Source organism: Phocoena sinus, chromosome 20, assembly GCF_008692025.1.
Source record: "Phocoena sinus isolate mPhoSin1 chromosome 20, mPhoSin1.pri, whole genome shotgun sequence".
In the NCBI taxonomy this organism is placed as follows: domain Eukaryota; kingdom Metazoa; phylum Chordata; class Mammalia; order Artiodactyla; family Phocoenidae; genus Phocoena; species Phocoena sinus.
Genome location: NC_045782.1, coordinates 40,675,487 through 40,690,515, shown reverse-complemented (window position 1 = coordinate 40,690,515; position 15,029 = coordinate 40,675,487). Strand labels below are relative to the sequence as shown.

The 15,029-nt window shown below is 59.9% G+C and overlaps 1 protein-coding gene across 8 annotated transcripts in view; it reads left to right on the top strand.

Annotated features, from left to right (window-relative positions):
* Nucleotides 1-15,029, top strand: part of HDAC5 (histone deacetylase 5) — a 34,885-nt gene that overhangs the window by 10,712 nt on the left and 9,144 nt on the right. For 2 of the 8 annotated variants that reach the window (XM_032616388.1, XM_032616383.1), the window contains exons 3-10: nucleotides 1,917-1,988; nucleotides 12,931-13,190; nucleotides 13,288-13,432; nucleotides 13,543-13,657; nucleotides 13,940-14,070; nucleotides 14,207-14,353; nucleotides 14,443-14,555; nucleotides 14,847-14,978. In XM_032616388.1, the coding sequence (XP_032472279.1) occupies nucleotides 1,917-1,988; nucleotides 12,931-13,190; nucleotides 13,288-13,432; nucleotides 13,543-13,657; nucleotides 13,940-14,070; nucleotides 14,207-14,353; nucleotides 14,443-14,555; nucleotides 14,847-14,978 (1,115 nt within the window). Of the gene's footprint in view, nucleotides 1-661; nucleotides 741-1,495; nucleotides 1,989-12,930; nucleotides 13,191-13,287; nucleotides 13,433-13,542; nucleotides 14,071-14,206; nucleotides 14,354-14,442; nucleotides 14,556-14,846; nucleotides 14,979-15,029 lie in introns of those variants that run through there. The other 6 variants (XM_032616382.1, XM_032616384.1, XM_032616385.1 and 3 more) reach the window with 5 other exon arrangements.

The window sequence follows — 15,029 nt, the reverse complement described above, 5'->3', positions numbered from 1 at the left end:
TCCACGTGATCCCCCCCACCTGAGGGCAGGAGGCCCCTTTGCCATCCCCAGCTGGCAGGAGCCACAGCTACTGTGTCCTTGGTTGGCCAGCTCCTCCTGGGCTCCCGACAGGAGGGTGAGGTCATCTAGTCCAGGGACAGGACAGGTGTCCCTGGCTCCATGCCTAGAGTTGGGGGCAAAGGGGGCCAGGAGGGGGCTCCAAAATAGCCACTGTGACGTCAGGAAGGGGGAGGGGGACACAGACCCAGGAATAACCAGGCTATTAAAAGGCTCCAGTGAGGTCAGGGGGCCAAGTGGGAGGCACAACCTCAGGAGGAGGGATGGGCCAGCAGTGGGCTGGGTAGGCGGGTGTCACCAGTCCTCATGGCGCTCTAGCCTTAGGTGCCAGCAGGGCCCCAGTAGCCGGGGCTGCTCTGCCAGGCCTGGGGCTGGTGGCTGGTGGGGAAGGGCTGGATGCTGGCAGCCCCTTGACTCTTTTTGAAGGGGTTCCAACCTCAAGTCTCTTCCTGCCTGGGTACCGGGGGTCATTATACCTGTTAATGGAAACCCTGGGGCAGCTTCGTGTGCTCCCTGTGCAGGAGGCAGTGGGTTGTGGTGGTTAGAGCTCAGACTTGAACTTCAGACATCCCAGACCTACCACTGAAACAGCTGTATGACCTAGGGTGAGCGACTTCATCTCTCTGTGCCTCGGTTTCCCCGTCTGCACCTCTCTTCTGAGGTCATCGTGCAGAATAAACAAGGTGATGTATGTGCTGCTCTTAGCATTACACCTGGCACACTGCCACAGGAAGAGCTACCTGTGCTCTGAGAACGGGCAGGTGCTCCCAGGTGCCCTTCCCTGGGTGGGGTGAGGCCTGTCCAGGAAGAGTCTCCCTGCCCCCTGGAAGGAAGCCGAGCAGCCTCTGGAGGTGACACCCCTAATGGGTAGGCGGGAGCTGCCCTTTAGCTGCTGCTCGGGGGTCTGCCTGCTGGTCGAGGGGGTGGGGGAGCCACCCCCCAGCTCGGAAAGAGGGCAGAAATTAAATCAACTCCCATCCGTCGGCTGTTAGAGGGACTCCAGGGAAGATGCAAGTTTAGGCCAGGTGGCCCTGTCTGCCACCCTCTCCCAGACCCTTCCAGCTCCTTTACTTGCTCTGGATGGCGAGAGGGCAGATAGAGGAGGAAATCTGGCTTTTGGGTCTCTAGCCCCTCGCCAGCCAAGAGCAGCGCCAGAGCTGCTCCCAGATGCGTGGGTATTCCAGCGTGTGCCCTTCCCCAGCGCAGGCTCTGGCCACCCGGCTCTGTGGCGTTGGCCCTGAATGCAGGCCCTCCCCTGCCCCCATCCCCCTGCCTGGCGCTTCCTCCTGGGGTGGAACGCGCCTCCCCCTCCCCCACTTGGGGCCTCCGCCAGGCCCGGGCTCCTGGCAGCCGGCCGGCGGCTCCCTGAGCATGCTCCACCTATTTATAGACAGGGCCCTCCCCCAACTGCTATTTCAGTCTCCTGCCAGCTGCCGGCGGCTCATTCGGGAAGGAGGAGCAGGGAGCCGGGCCCAGAGCTGTCACCCAGGGCTGGGAGGGAACGCAGAGAGCCCGCCTGCCTGCTCAGCTCCCCTTCCTGTCCCCTGAGTGCTCAGCCATACCCGCTTCTGGGAGCTCTGGAAGGGCCAGTGGTTGGATGCCCCTCTAGCAGGGAGCTGGGCCTGTGGCTCTGGGGCTCCTGGCTCCTCCTGCCGCCTGCAGTGCCCAGGCCGGATGAGGCACCTCCCCACAGCGCGGGTCCCAGCAGCAGTGGCCTGAGGGCCCCGCCCAGCCACCTTCCCTTTGGCCGACTCCCGCCTCAGGCGGCCCCCTGCCGGGCATGCTGCTGGTGCCCAAGGCTCAGGGGCTTGTGGAGATGCTGCAGACCATCTATGAGACGGAATCCTGTTTCTCAGCAGATGGGATGCCAGGCCGGGAACCATCCTTGGAAATCCTGCCTCGGACCCCTCTACATGGCCTCCCTGTGGCAGGTAAGTGCCTCGGTGTCCCCGCCTGCCCTCTGCCATTGGGCATCCTTGTCTCTGGGGCTGAGCGTCTGGCTCCAAGTCTCGCCCGGATGGGGTCCTGCTTAGATCTTCCTGGAGGTCTTTGTTGAGGATATGTGCAGTCAGGGGAGGTGTGCTTACTGGGATGGGCTTCCCTGCTCTTCCTGGGTCGAAACCTGCCCTCCCACCATGCCCTCCAGCTGCACTCTGCTGCATCTCTTCGAGTCCCTTTGGCCTCAGGCAGGGTCGACATCAGCTGCTGGGGGCTGTGGATTACTAGAGGATCCTGGCCTAGTTGGCACCATGGTCAGAGGGGAGGAAGTGGGTCAGTGACCTGCCTCCAGGCTGTCTGCTCCCCGGGTCTGGACAAGGGAGGAACCCGTAGCCCGAGTGTCCATAAGAATAAAGGCTACCCCCACTCCTCTGGCTGGGTTCTTAGGGTCAGAGGGTCCAGTGCAGTGATTTCTGCCGGTGCCCAGTCAGGAGTGCCCTGGGCATCACACACCTGGGGAGGAGGCTTGATGCAGCTGTGGTAGAGGTAGGCAGAGGCCGGCAGCTGGGATGTTGGGGGTCTTGGCTGCCTTGGCTTCTGGCTCCCCCATACCTCTCCTCCCCCCCAAGCTTTGGTTTATTCTCAGCCCATGAGGATGAAGGAATGTTACTCAGGCTCATAGGGCTTGAGGACTCCCTAGCCCTCCCACCTTCTCAGCGGGGACCTTTTTGGCTCTTGGCTGGGGGTGGTGTCCCCCAGAGCCGGGCCACTCCTCTCCTCCCTCCCGGGAACCTGTTGGCAGCATCAGGCCTTCCTGGCACAGCCTCCCCACCAGGCCGGTACCACAAGATGCTTCCTCTAGGGAGGGGCCTGCTGGACCCGTGCCCGCTTGGCCCCTCCTGGCAGTGGCTTGGCACTTGGGTGTGGGCGTCTGTGTGTGTATGTATGGGGAGTCTTTGCCTCTGGATATGTGGGTGTGGGTCCCAGGCTTTGAACTGGAAGGTGGGAGCCATGTGCCTGTGCAAGTACCAGTGATTTGACTCTAAGCTGTCCAGGGATAAGGTTGCAGCCGGACTGGGATGTGTGAGAGGATGGAGGTTTGGGGAACATTTGGAAAAGCCTTCAAGCCTACCATCTGCCTGAGCAGGGATGCCCATGTAGTCTCCTCAGGTCACGGCATAACCCTGGGGACCAGCCCTGAGAGTCCCCGTGCAGGCCCCTGGGATGGGGGGGTGGTGGAACCTTGGGGCCAGCCGTGCAGAGTCTCTGCACAGTCCCCTGGGAGGGGTGTAAACGCAGAGGGCCGTTCTAGCCCTGGTCGAGTGGAGCTCACAGCTCTAGCTAAAGACCTGCCTGCTCACTCCTATCCTGAAGCCTCTGGGAGTCAAGGTGGTCCCTTGCCAAGCAAAGGGCTGACTGTGCAGAGCATCTGCCTGGGGGGTGGTTCTACCCCATTCGGCAGATGCCATAGCAGCCCACCCATCCTGTCCCCACTGCCCCTTGCCTCCCAGAAGCAGTTGGCGCTTGGCCTGAAGTTTCCTCCTCAGCACGTTCTCTCATCCTCTTTCTAGTTGGGCCCCAGAGTCCTTGCAGGCTGGAACCCTGCTGATCCCATCCATTCCCTAAGGCTCCCTGTCCCTGCATAGACCCCCCCCAGCCAGTCCCTCCCCCCCACCCCCTACCCCGACACATGCACACTGCCTAGCCTTCTGAGCGGTGGCGTGGTCCATGCTGGCAGGAGGGAGGCGTGAGTCACCTCAGCGGCTCGGGGAGAGGGCTAAGAATGTTCCCCCTGCACAGCTCTGATGCTGTGTCTGTGACGCGGCTGGGGACAGATATAGGCCTGGAGCTCGGCTGCCTTGTGTTTTTTTTTTTGGACTCTGGAATGTAAATAGATGTTTCAAATAGAAACGCTTTAACCTTTGGGTTAAAAAAAAATCCACCCCGGATAAACACGGCCATGAGGGCCAGGCAGCCTGGTGTTCCCCCCCCAACCCTCCCCCGCCACCTCCTCTCTCCATCTCTTGATCAGTCTCCAGACAGGATGCAAAAGCCTGTGGCTAAAAAAGCAGGTGTCCAGGGACGCTTCTTGGGCAGTGTGTGTTGCCAGGCCTCCCCAGCCCGAGGGCTTGAGGAAAAGGGGCTTTCCAGGGTGGGTGTCTGCCCTGAACCCTCTGCCCACTCCAGCAGTCAGTCTTTGGAGCCCTAGTTTAGGGGCATCCTTGGCTCTCTGGACTGTCTTGTGCGCACTTAGCACAGTGCCGGGCACATGGATGAATGAATGTTGCTTGAGGGGTGTTGCTTGAGGACACTGGCATCCAGGGTTCACAGCAGGGTTCCTGGGCTCTGTTCTGGGGCTTGGTCCTCTAGGTGAATAGACAGATATGGTAAGTTGCCCTGGTGGGTGAGCCAGAGTCTTGGCCGGCGAGCCCACGAAGGATGTGGGGTGCTCTCCTCTGTTCCTGCTTGAGGACGGGGACAAAACACAGCTTCTGCTAGTGCTGTCGGGTCTTCCTTGATAGATGGGGTCTCTGCCTGGCTCCTCCCGCAACAGCCCAGCACACAGTGGACACCCCTCTCGTACAGGCTCGGTCCCGGCTCGGGGAGCCCAGGAGCTTGAACTCTGGTGAGGGTTTCCCAGGGATGCAGTGCTGGGGGATCCCCTGCCTCCCTTCTGTTGGGCCTTGGATTTCCTTCTGGCCTGGACTGGGCAGCGCACTGCTGCTTGGGCAACGTGTAGGATGTTAAAAGCAGGCGTGGAGGAGGAGTCTTCTTTCCCCAGTGAGGGAGGGTGTGAATCCCGCTTATGCCAGGAAGGGATGCTATGCATGTTGGGAAGTGCCATGGGGTTTGGGTTTGAGGTTTCCCCCTGGATATTCTTATTCACGTTCTCCATACCATTCCAAGCTTGGCTAGGTAGGTGGGTGTGTAGGCATAGGGGTGTGGGTAGGTCGGAAGTGCGAGACTGGGGTGGGAGGGGAATTAATATTATAATCTACTAAATGATGGGTATTAGGGTGCTTTCCTTACCTTATCTCCCTCGGAAAGGTATAAATAGCTATGTTTTACAATTGAGGAGGATCTGAGAAGTTAAGGAACTTGCGCAAGGTCCCAGAGTAAATGACGGCTGGGCTTCCGACTCAGGGCTTTGTGTAGGGCGACGTCTAACCCATGCAAGAGCTTCCCTGTACAAACGTCTTAAAGGTGGCCCTTCTTCCAGGTGGCTGTATCCTCAAGCCAGAGTGCATGGCTTAGCACTGGGAGCATGGGCTAGACTTCAGCCCCCAACTTGCCCCTTCAGTTGGGTGCCCTTCTGCAGTACACAGCCTGCACAGCCTTATGTGGTGGGTCTGCCTTTGTTGCTTCCAAAGTTTGTGCTCCTCGACCAGAGAGACCATTCTGGTCTTGGGGGGCTCCTGAGGTTTCTGGGAGGAGACTGTTTTCTACCAATACTGGGGGCCGCTGGATCAGCTGTTTCCCTCCCTGTAGGGATTTCGGCCCAAGGGGGGAGAAGGGGGCTCAGGAACAAAGTTGAACACCCTGTCCCATTCAGACAGCCTCCCCTGCCCCCATCCCCCCCCACCCCATCCCCTCTTCTTGTTTTTGAGACCCTCAGCTGTCCCTTCCCTGCTGCACAGCTGCCAGACAGGAAATCAGATTAACCGTGTCCACGCACACAACTGTAACAGCTGTCAGGTTGGCAGCAGAAATGCGGCCAGCGGGGGACACTGCGAGAAAGTAGCTCTCAAACTTTCAGTTGCCACAGAATTACCGAGGGGAGCTATTAAAATGCGGATTCCCAAGCCTTACCCCCCCACCCCCACCCCAAGGTTCGGATTCCGTAGGGCAGCCCAGGAACCAGCATTTTGAACACATCTCAGATGATTTTGATGTGAGTAGGCTCAGACCATGCTTGGAGTATGGGCAGGGGTCCTATGGACAGGGGTCATGGGGCCTAGCAGCCTGCCCGTGGATGTCACCAGTCTCCCTAGAAGGCCTCGATGGGCTTTGGGACTCTTGGGAGAAGGCCAGCTGCAGAGGGAGGGAGGCTGTTGCCTCAGTCAGATTCAAATCCAGCTCCCAGCAGCCTGGCAGTCTGGAGACGGAGGATGTCTTAAGACACTGGGGAGCAGGTGTCTAAATCCCAGCGGGGCAGGGGATTATGACAAGTGGCCAGGGGGACAGGGCGCTCTGCTGGACGCTCCGGGCTGGGCTGTGTTCGGGGAGTAGTGCAGGCAGAGCTCCTGCCCTGGAGCCCCTGCTGTCCACCCCAGGTGTGGAGCGAGCAGTCCCAGCAACATTTGCAGACTTTGAACGGTTAGTGTGCCTTTTCATTGCTTCTAGCTTAGTGCCCAAGTGTTTCCTGGAAATGGCTGGGCTGGGAGAAGTGAGTCTACTTCTCCAGAGAGCTGCTCAAGACCGGTGACTGACTCTGTTTTTGCCGGTGAGAGATGCTTTGTGCCTTCCACCAGGGCTCTGCATCCCTTAAGCTTAAGGTCCTTGAGAGGCACAGTCTACCTCAAGGTTTCTGGGGGTTCCGTTCACTTGGCCCCCTTTTCCCCTGCACTCTCGGCTCTGGGGTTCTGGGGCCAACCAGGTCTCCCATCTAGATCCCTGGATCCTTCACACGGAGTCTGGCTCCCTGCTGTCATTAAGTTCAGGAATAGCCTTCAAGATTTCTCCTGGGTTTTGGTGGGAGGCGAGAGAGAACCAGAAGACCCAGGGTTAAGCCCCGGCTCCTCTGCCTCCTTTCCAGGTGACTTTGGATGAATTTCTTCCATCTCTGGCTTTACTTTCCTCCTCTGTCAACTGGGGGAGTTGAGTCTTTGACATCAGTTTCACGTTGCTTCCGCCTAAGAGGGGCTTCGGGTCACCCGAGTCCTGGCCCCAGGTGGATGTAGAATGGTCCTGGGGAGAGGGGTGTTGCCTGCAGCAGGCACAGCAAAGTTTCCAGATACCTGGAAAGGCTTTCTGACTGCCGGGAGCTGGGGCCCCAGAGCAGGGACCAAAGCTTGTGCTCACCTGTGTTAAGTAATGCTTTTAAGGGACTGAGGGATCCCACCGCTGTGGGCTGAGCCTCAGAGGACAGGGTGGCCCTTCTTGGAGCTAACAAGGCAGGGGAGGCCGGAGAGACAGGCCAGGAAGCGCTGCCACCGGGAGGAGGCTCTTCCCAGGGATGCCTCCTCCTGCGCTGGGATCCAGCTGCCGGCTGCTCCGGCTTGTGTGGGGCCCACTGGAAGGGCTTTGATTGGGACAGGACCACAGAGTGACCTTGGGACAGTCTGAAATGAGAGCGCTAAGAGAGCTTAGGCTTCACTAGACCGCCAGAGGGGTCCAGGACACACACAAATGTCAGCCATTAATAGCCTCTACTAGTACCTCCTGAGATTTTCCCAGGCTCTGCGCCAAGCCCCACTGCACGTGTTATCTCTCCGGAGCCCTAGCAGCTCTGGGATGTGGGTGCTGTTCTTCCTCCCATTTCACAGATGCCTGCACGCAGCACAAGGAGGGGCTTGGTGTCTTGCCCTGGGAAGTGGCAGAGGCTGACTCGAACCCTGGTGTTCTCTTATTCCAGAGCCCTCGCTCTTAACCATTACGTGATGTGTGTTGGCTTGCGCTGCATGGGGAGTTGGGAAAATTGCTAGGTGAGCGTCATCCCCAGCTCGCACATGTGGAAATACTGTCTGCATTGTGGTAGAACCTGTCGAGCCTAAATTGGCCTCCCTAGTCACGTAAGAGCACAGAAATAGATCATGGGAAACCGTCCTTGGTGGGGAGGGGTCATCGGCGTCATGGGGAGGAGTGTGAAATGCTGTTCCCTGCCTCCTTCCAAAATCCCTCAAGGCCAGCAAGGGGACAAGAGCCTTTTCCCATTCTCCAGAGGAACAGAACGAGGTCATTTGACATTTAAGGAAGCCGCTGACACCCCAGACTGCTGAGGGAGCTCCTGAGGGCCTGGGTGCTGGTGGAAGGCACTGCCCTCTAGGGTGGGCTGCCAGCCTGTTGCCTCTCCAGAGGGGCCAGTTCTCTAGGGCTGGCTCTTGCTGGGCACCTGGGATGCCCCGCACTGGAGTTAGCACTGCGTAGGTTAGTGTTCAGACGGAGCCCGCCTGAGCTGGGAGCCGGGACACCTGGGTTTGAGTCCCTGCGACGTAAATGGTGAGATCTCCTGCACAGCAGCCCGAGAGGCTTGGTTTCCTTGTCTGTGACACGAGGCAGCTGAAGCAGGTGAACCCTCCCCTTTCTCCCTCTTCGTTCTTCTTGTTGGGGGTAGTAGCTCTTCAGATCCAGGGCTTATCTGCAGAGGCCTCATTTTCATCCTGTGTAGACATTCCAAACCGCTTAATACACCCCTCCCTCAAACGCTATGTACCCTGGCTCCCCTCCTCCCCCCAGCCTTCTGTGGCTGGTGGCTTCTGGGAGCAGGGTCTTTTCAGAGCCAATTGTTAAGCTTCTTAGGTCTACCAGGTCAGTCTACCCACTGTGGTGCTTCTCCAGGGGGAACTCAAGGTACCATTTCCTTGCTGCTAGGGTTTGGGTCACAGGGATACTGGAGTTGGTGACTTCTCCAAGAGAAGGCTGGGAGCTGGGGCATGGCCTGTGCTGTGTTCAGAGCAGGAGGAAGGCTTGACCTTGCTTTTTATCTTGAACCCTTTTCCCAAAGGTGCTGCTAAAAACCTGCTCTTGGTGTCCTAGAACCCCTTGTCTGCTTGGGGGCAGTGTCCCTTTGCCTGGACACTCTCTTTTTAGTCTAAGCCTGTGCTGGCAGTCATCCCAGAGGTTACCCTGTCAGCACCTGCGTCATCCTTCCCCCACCCCCCCGGCCCCGCCCCCGCCCCGAGGAGTCAGGGTATCCCTGGCAGTACTGCCCAGAGAATCTGCTGTGGGAGCCCCCGCTGGGCTGATGGCGCAATGGGGCTCATGGAGAGATCGGAAGCCCAGCTAGATGGGAAGGAAGTGTCGCTAAAGTATCACTGGCGCTGCTCAGTTGTACCCATGAGCTGGGCAGAGTGGTCTGCTCTAAGCCAGAGCCTGGTGTGTGCGGGGCCCTTCTGATGGCTGCCCCCCCAGTTGCCTGGGCCGGGGCTTCTCCGGGGAGGCAGTGTTGGTTAGTCCTTCCGAAGGCTGGAGGACAGGATTCTCTTGCCGCCAGTTCCTAAGGCCACAGCTCCCAGGAGGCAGGGTCAGAGTCCCCGGAAGGGGAGGAGTATGGAGTGGGCAGACCTGAACCCTTCTGTCTGCCTCTGCAGGAGGTCCCTGGGTCAGTTACCGGCTTCCTCTCCACTTCTGCCGCTCTCTGTCAGGAGGAGGCCTGGGGTAGGAGGCCGTGCCCTCCCATGTGACCCCTTCCCAGGCCTTTGCTGGCCAGAGTCCCCAGCCTGTCCTCTTAGGGACCAGTGTTCCTCCATCTACTTTCTTCCCTTTCCAGAGGTCCTGCCACCTTTCTCAGTCCACCAGGAGGCGGTCGAGAGCCTCCTCCTATCATGACACTCCCATTTCCCCTTCCAGGTGCTTGGTTCTCAAGGCAGCCACTGCCACCAGCTCTGCTCATGCTAAGCTTGCAGAGGGCACAGATCCTCGAGGGGGAGCAAGGCCAGCCACACTCTAGGTGTCATGCCCAGAATACTGCATTTGGGGGGCTCTGTGCCTCCCCCCACCCTTTCCCTGACTCCAGCTGTCCAGCCGCAGCCCCTTCCATCTTGGATGGAGCCGGGCTACTACCTGCAGACCCACGGGCTGCTGCATCCTGTCCAGGCCCCACAGGGCCTGCAGAGTAATATTCCCAGTCGCTCGTGCTTCCTGCTTGTGTGGGAACAAGGCTGTGTGGCAGAGCCTGCCGGCCGCCCCGCCACCTGCATACCAATGGGACTGAGGCTGCGACCGCAGCACAGGACCTAGCATCTCTGCCGCGGTGGCAGCGGCGGCAGCGGCTGTGCGGGAGCCCTGGTGGGAGAGTCCCCTCGCCTGAGCCCGTGCCCTCTCTGCAGGGCTCCTGCAAGAGAAGCCAGCACTGCTGGCGGCAGTTCCAGCCCAAGCAGGGTTATCTGCTGGGAGCCAGGAGCACTTGGACCCCTGCCCTTCCCTGGGCGGGCGGGCGGGCTGGCATCCGGCTCCCACAGCCCCGGCACTGCCGGGAGCAGGTTGAAGCCTGTCCACCTCTTGGCTGAGTGATCAGAGTGCCATGGGCCAAGCCAGCCTTGCCTAGGAACAGATAACACTCCGGCCAGCCTGGGACCTTGCTGAGTGTTTCCGGGGCTGGGGACACCTGAGGCTGGCTGCTGGTTCCTTGCTGCCATCCTACTTTTGCACCCTGGACAGGGCCGGCCACCTCCAGAAAGGGCCTCTGTAGTTTCCCAGGGCCTTTCCTCCTGGTGCTGGGGCAGGACATGGGTTAGGAGGGAAAGTGAGTGAGTGTGTGTGTGTGTGTGTGTGTGTAAAACCCCACCCTCCTGGTCACATCTGGCCACTCCTGCAGATGTGGCTCTGGCCTTGTGGCCGCAGAGTCGTCAGTGTGGCTGGCGGGCAAACCACAGAGGAATGTGCCCGGCAGTGCTGGGGGAAGAAGGGCTAATGGGGAGCATGAAAGATACTATGCTCAGGCCACCTTCCCTCTCCCATCTCCAGTGGGTCCCAGGAGCCATGTTCAGCCATGAGGGTAGCATGGCCTTGGCCTTCAGCAGGCCTTGTCCCTGCCTTGGGGGGACACTCATTCAGTGCAGGCTCCCTGGAGAGATCCAGGCTCACAGACTGCAGTGGGTGTGGGAGCCTTTCTTAGCTCAGCCTTTAGCCCCCCTCCCGGCTCCCTCTCCACTCCTGATAAGAGATGGCAGTGGGGGCCTGGGCAGAGGCCTGCTCGCGAGGGCAGGGGACACCGGCAACCATCAGGATGGTGGGGTCTCTCCTTCTGCAGGCCTGGGCTGGAGTGGGCCTCCTTGCCACCGGAAAGTCTGCCCAGCTCCCTGTGGCCTCCCTGGGCTGGAGTGGGGAAAGTGAGGGCTGTCTTTGGAGAAAGAAGTGGAAAAGAAACAAGACGGTCTGGCCCTGCCTCTCTCACTTCCTCCTTTCCAGGCAGTGGGTAGCTTGCCTTCCCTTTCCTGCAGGCGTCAGGAGGCTTTGTGGGGTGTGGGCTGGGCTTGGGGCTCCCTGCTGGCGTGGTGTTTGCCCAGTTGCCCTGGCAACCGTAGGGCAGTGGTGGAGAGTGACATTCAGTGACCAGAGGACAGTATACAGGGATCGAGAGGTCGAGACCCATCTTTCCCATAAGCCCATTGGAATCTTTTGCCACTTCCTGGGGCCCCTTGGTCCATGGTCCACATGGGGGGCCTGGACGCAAGGTCTTGGGACCCAGCAGTTCCCTCCACCCCTTTCCCCTTTCCCCGCAGGTTCTCCCTGGGACTGGAGTTCTGAGATCTCTGCCTTGGCTCCAGCCAGCCCCCCCTGCCATTACCCTTCTTCCTGTCTGATTCCCTTTCCTTTCCTGTCTCCTCCTCCCACCTCCTCCCTGCGCCTGCCCGCCCATTCTCTCTCTCTTTCCCCCCTCCCCCCAGGCACAGCTGCTGTTTGGCTCACTCTATATATAGCGGCATTTTCAGGGTAATTACAATAAAACTGTTGAAAGGAGATAATCCAGCAAAGGAAGCGAGTCTGACTCCCAGCCCCCTCCTGTCCCTGGTTTGGTGCAGCCCTGCACCCCCCCTTTTCCTGCGGCCTCCTGCTCCCACCCCACCCCGTATTCCCATAGCCTCTCCTGCCCGCCCCATCTGCCCTAGCTGAGTGTGGGGCAGAGAAAAGGGGAACGAATAGGGATGCCCAGAGGGTCTCCACAGCCCTCTCCTGGGCTTAGAGAGGTCCCTGGCTGCTAGCCACGTTAGTTCTAGAACTAACGTCTGTGCCTCGGTTTCTCCTGTAGTATATAGGCCTCTTGGCAGGGATTGTGTGGTGTTGAGAGGTGGGGGAGGAGGCACAGGAAGGACGGTGGTTAAAAGTATAGGATTTGGGGCTTCCCTGGTGGCGCTGTGGTTGGGAGTCTGCCTGCCGACGCGGGGGACACGGGTTTGTGCTCCGGTCCGGGAAGATCCCACATGCCGCGGAGCGGCTGGGCCCGTGAGCCATGGCTGCTGAGCCTGCGCGTCCGGAGCCTGTGCTCCGCAACGGGAGACGCCACAATAGTGAGATGCCCGCGTACCGCAGACAAACAAACAAACAAAAAAAGTATAGGGTTTGGAATCACATCTTGGTTCCTTGATCACCTGGCTGTATGTCTTTGGTCGTGTTACTTACACCTCTCTAAACCTCAGTTTCCTTATCACTAAAGTAACTCACAGAAAATGCCCAGTGGCCTTAACTATCAATGACGATATTCTTCGTTGAACACTCGTGATCTTCCAGGTACCCTGCTTTGCTTATGCATGTTTTCTCTCTTTTTTCTTTTTTTAATAGATTGATTTATTTAATATTGGCTGTGTTGGGTCTTCGTTGCTGCATGCGAGCTTTCTCTAGTTGCGGTGAGCAGGGGCTACTCTTCATTGCAGTGCGTGGGCTTCTCATTGCGGTGGCTTCTCTTGTTGCGGAGCACAGGCTCTAGGCGCGCGGGCTTCAGTAGTTGTGGCGCACGGGCTTAGTTGCTCTGCGGCATGTGGGATTTTCCCGGACCAGGGCTCGAACCCGTGTGCCCTGCATCGGCAGGTGGATTCTTAACCACTGCGCCACCAGGGAAGCCCTGCACGTTTTCTTAGTGAAGTTCATGGCTTCGATCTCATTTAATGAAGGCAGAAGGTTGTATCCACAGAGCAGAGGGATTTGACTCCCCCCTCCCCCATTCTCTTTGGCTCTAGTAGTCCTGCCTGGTAGCTTTCTGGGCCCCAGGCATAGCAGCCAGGGCCCGGTGGGGTCTGGGATGGCCCACTGACCCCTTCCTGTCTCTTCTCCCCGCAGTGGAGGTGAAGCCGGTGCTGCCAGGAGCCATGCCCAGCTCCATGGGGGGCGGGGGAGGAGGCAGCCCCAGCCCCGTGGAGCTGCGGGGTGCGCTGGCAGGCCCCGTGGACCCCGCGCTGCGGGAGCAGCAGCTACAACAGGAGCTCCTGGCGCTCAAGCAGCAGCAGCAGCTGCAGAAGCAGCTCCTGTTCGCTGAGTTCCAGAAACAGCACGACCACCTGACCCGGCAGCATGAGGTCCAGCTGCAGAAGCACCTCAAGGTGAGCGAGGGAGGGCGCGGGGGTGGGGGGCCACCCAGACCTCTGACCCCCGCCCGGACCCGGCTCACCCAGCCTCGCTCCCCCTGCGCCCCTGCAGCAGCAGCAGGAGATGCTGGCAGCCAAGAGGCAGCAGGAGCTGGAGCAGCAGCGGCAGCGGGAGCAGCAACGGCAGGAGGAGCTGGAGAAGCAGCGGCTGGAGCAGCAGCTGCTCATCCTGCGAAACAAGGAGAAGAGCAAAGAGAGTAAGGCCTGGGGCCGCCCGGGGCCAGCTGGGACTCCTGCCCCGCCCCACGCCTCCCAGCTGTGGGGACCTGGCTCCAAGCTCCCGGGTCAGCTGTGCCCTGTCCTGCAGGTGCCATCGCCAGCACTGAGGTGAAGCTGAGGCTCCAGGAATTCCTCCTGTCGAAGTCAAAGGAGCCCACACCAGGCGGCCTCAACCATTCCCTCCCACAGCATCCCAAATGCTGGTAATGGCCCTTGGCAGGCATGGGTTGCACAGGTGTCCTGCTCAGGGGCTGCTTGGCTGCAGGATGGCAAGGGGCTCCTGGCCTGAAGCCATATAGGGGCCCTGTAATCTCTCCTAGGAGACGAGACTCCCACCCCTGTTTGTCTCCTCGCTGCCCTCCCCAGGATCCATTTCCTATCCCCATATGCAGTGGATGTTTCATAAATGTAGATTGCTTGGTGGCCGGTCCAGCTGCCTGGGTGATAACCTACATCTGTTTCCATCCCCTCCCTCCACCCTGCAGGGGAGCCCACCATGCTTCTTTGGACCAGAGTTCCCCTCCCCAGAGCGGCCCCCCTGGGACGCCTCCCTCCTACAAACTGCCTTTGCTTGGTCCCTACGACAGCCGCGATGACTTCCCCCTCCGCAAAACAGGTGAGTGAGTACAACCTGGCCTCCCAGGGTATGGGTGGGTGGGGTGGGCAGAGGTGGGAATGTGGAGGGGCCAGGCTAGGCCGCAGGTGTGTTCGTTTGTGTGCGTGTGTCTGAGCCCCGGCTGCCTTCTCCCCAGCCTCCGAACCCAACTTAAAAGTACGTTCGAGGCTAAAGCAGAAGGTGGCCGAGCGGAGAAGCAGCCCCCTCCTGCGTCGCAAGGACGGGACTGTCATTAGCACCTTTAAGAAGAGAGCTGTTGAGATCACAGGTGCCGGGCCTGGAGGTAAGGGCTCCTCTCCTGTCCCTGCTCTGAGGGCCGGGGAGCGGGGGGTGGCTCCGAGCAGGCCCAGGTGACAGCCACTTCTCCCATAGCGGCAGCCGTGTGCAACAGCGCGCCAGGCTCCGGCCCCAGCTCTCCTAACAGCTCCCACAGCACCATCGCCGAGAATGGCTTTACTGGCTCAGTCCCCAACATCCCCACCGAGGTACAGGCCTGCCAAGGGCTGGGCGGGTGGGCCAGCGCTGCTTTCTGTCCCGTCCGGTCTGTCTGGCTGAGCGTGCCCAGCAGGGACCCTCTGCCTGCGTGGACAGGCTAGAGGGACCTATTGCCCCGAAGTGGGATCTGTCCCACGGGCCTCTGGATGGCTCTTATCTCTCAGTCCCCCCAAGGTGGGGCTTGGTGCAGGAAGCGGGGCGCCATTCAGAGCCCTCAGCCTTGGCCCCAGGTGGCCCCCCTTTGCCTGCTCTCATGCTTGTCTCTCCCAACTGCTCCCCAGATGCTCCCCCAGCACCGGGCCCTCCCTCTGGACAGCTCCCCCAACCAGTTCAGCCTCTACACGTCTCCCTCTCTGCCCAACATCTCCCTAGGGCTGCAGGCCACGGTCACTGTCACCAACTCGCACCTCACCGTAAGTACGGGGCACATACCCTGTCCTCCCTCTGGTGTTGAGGTCTTCGGT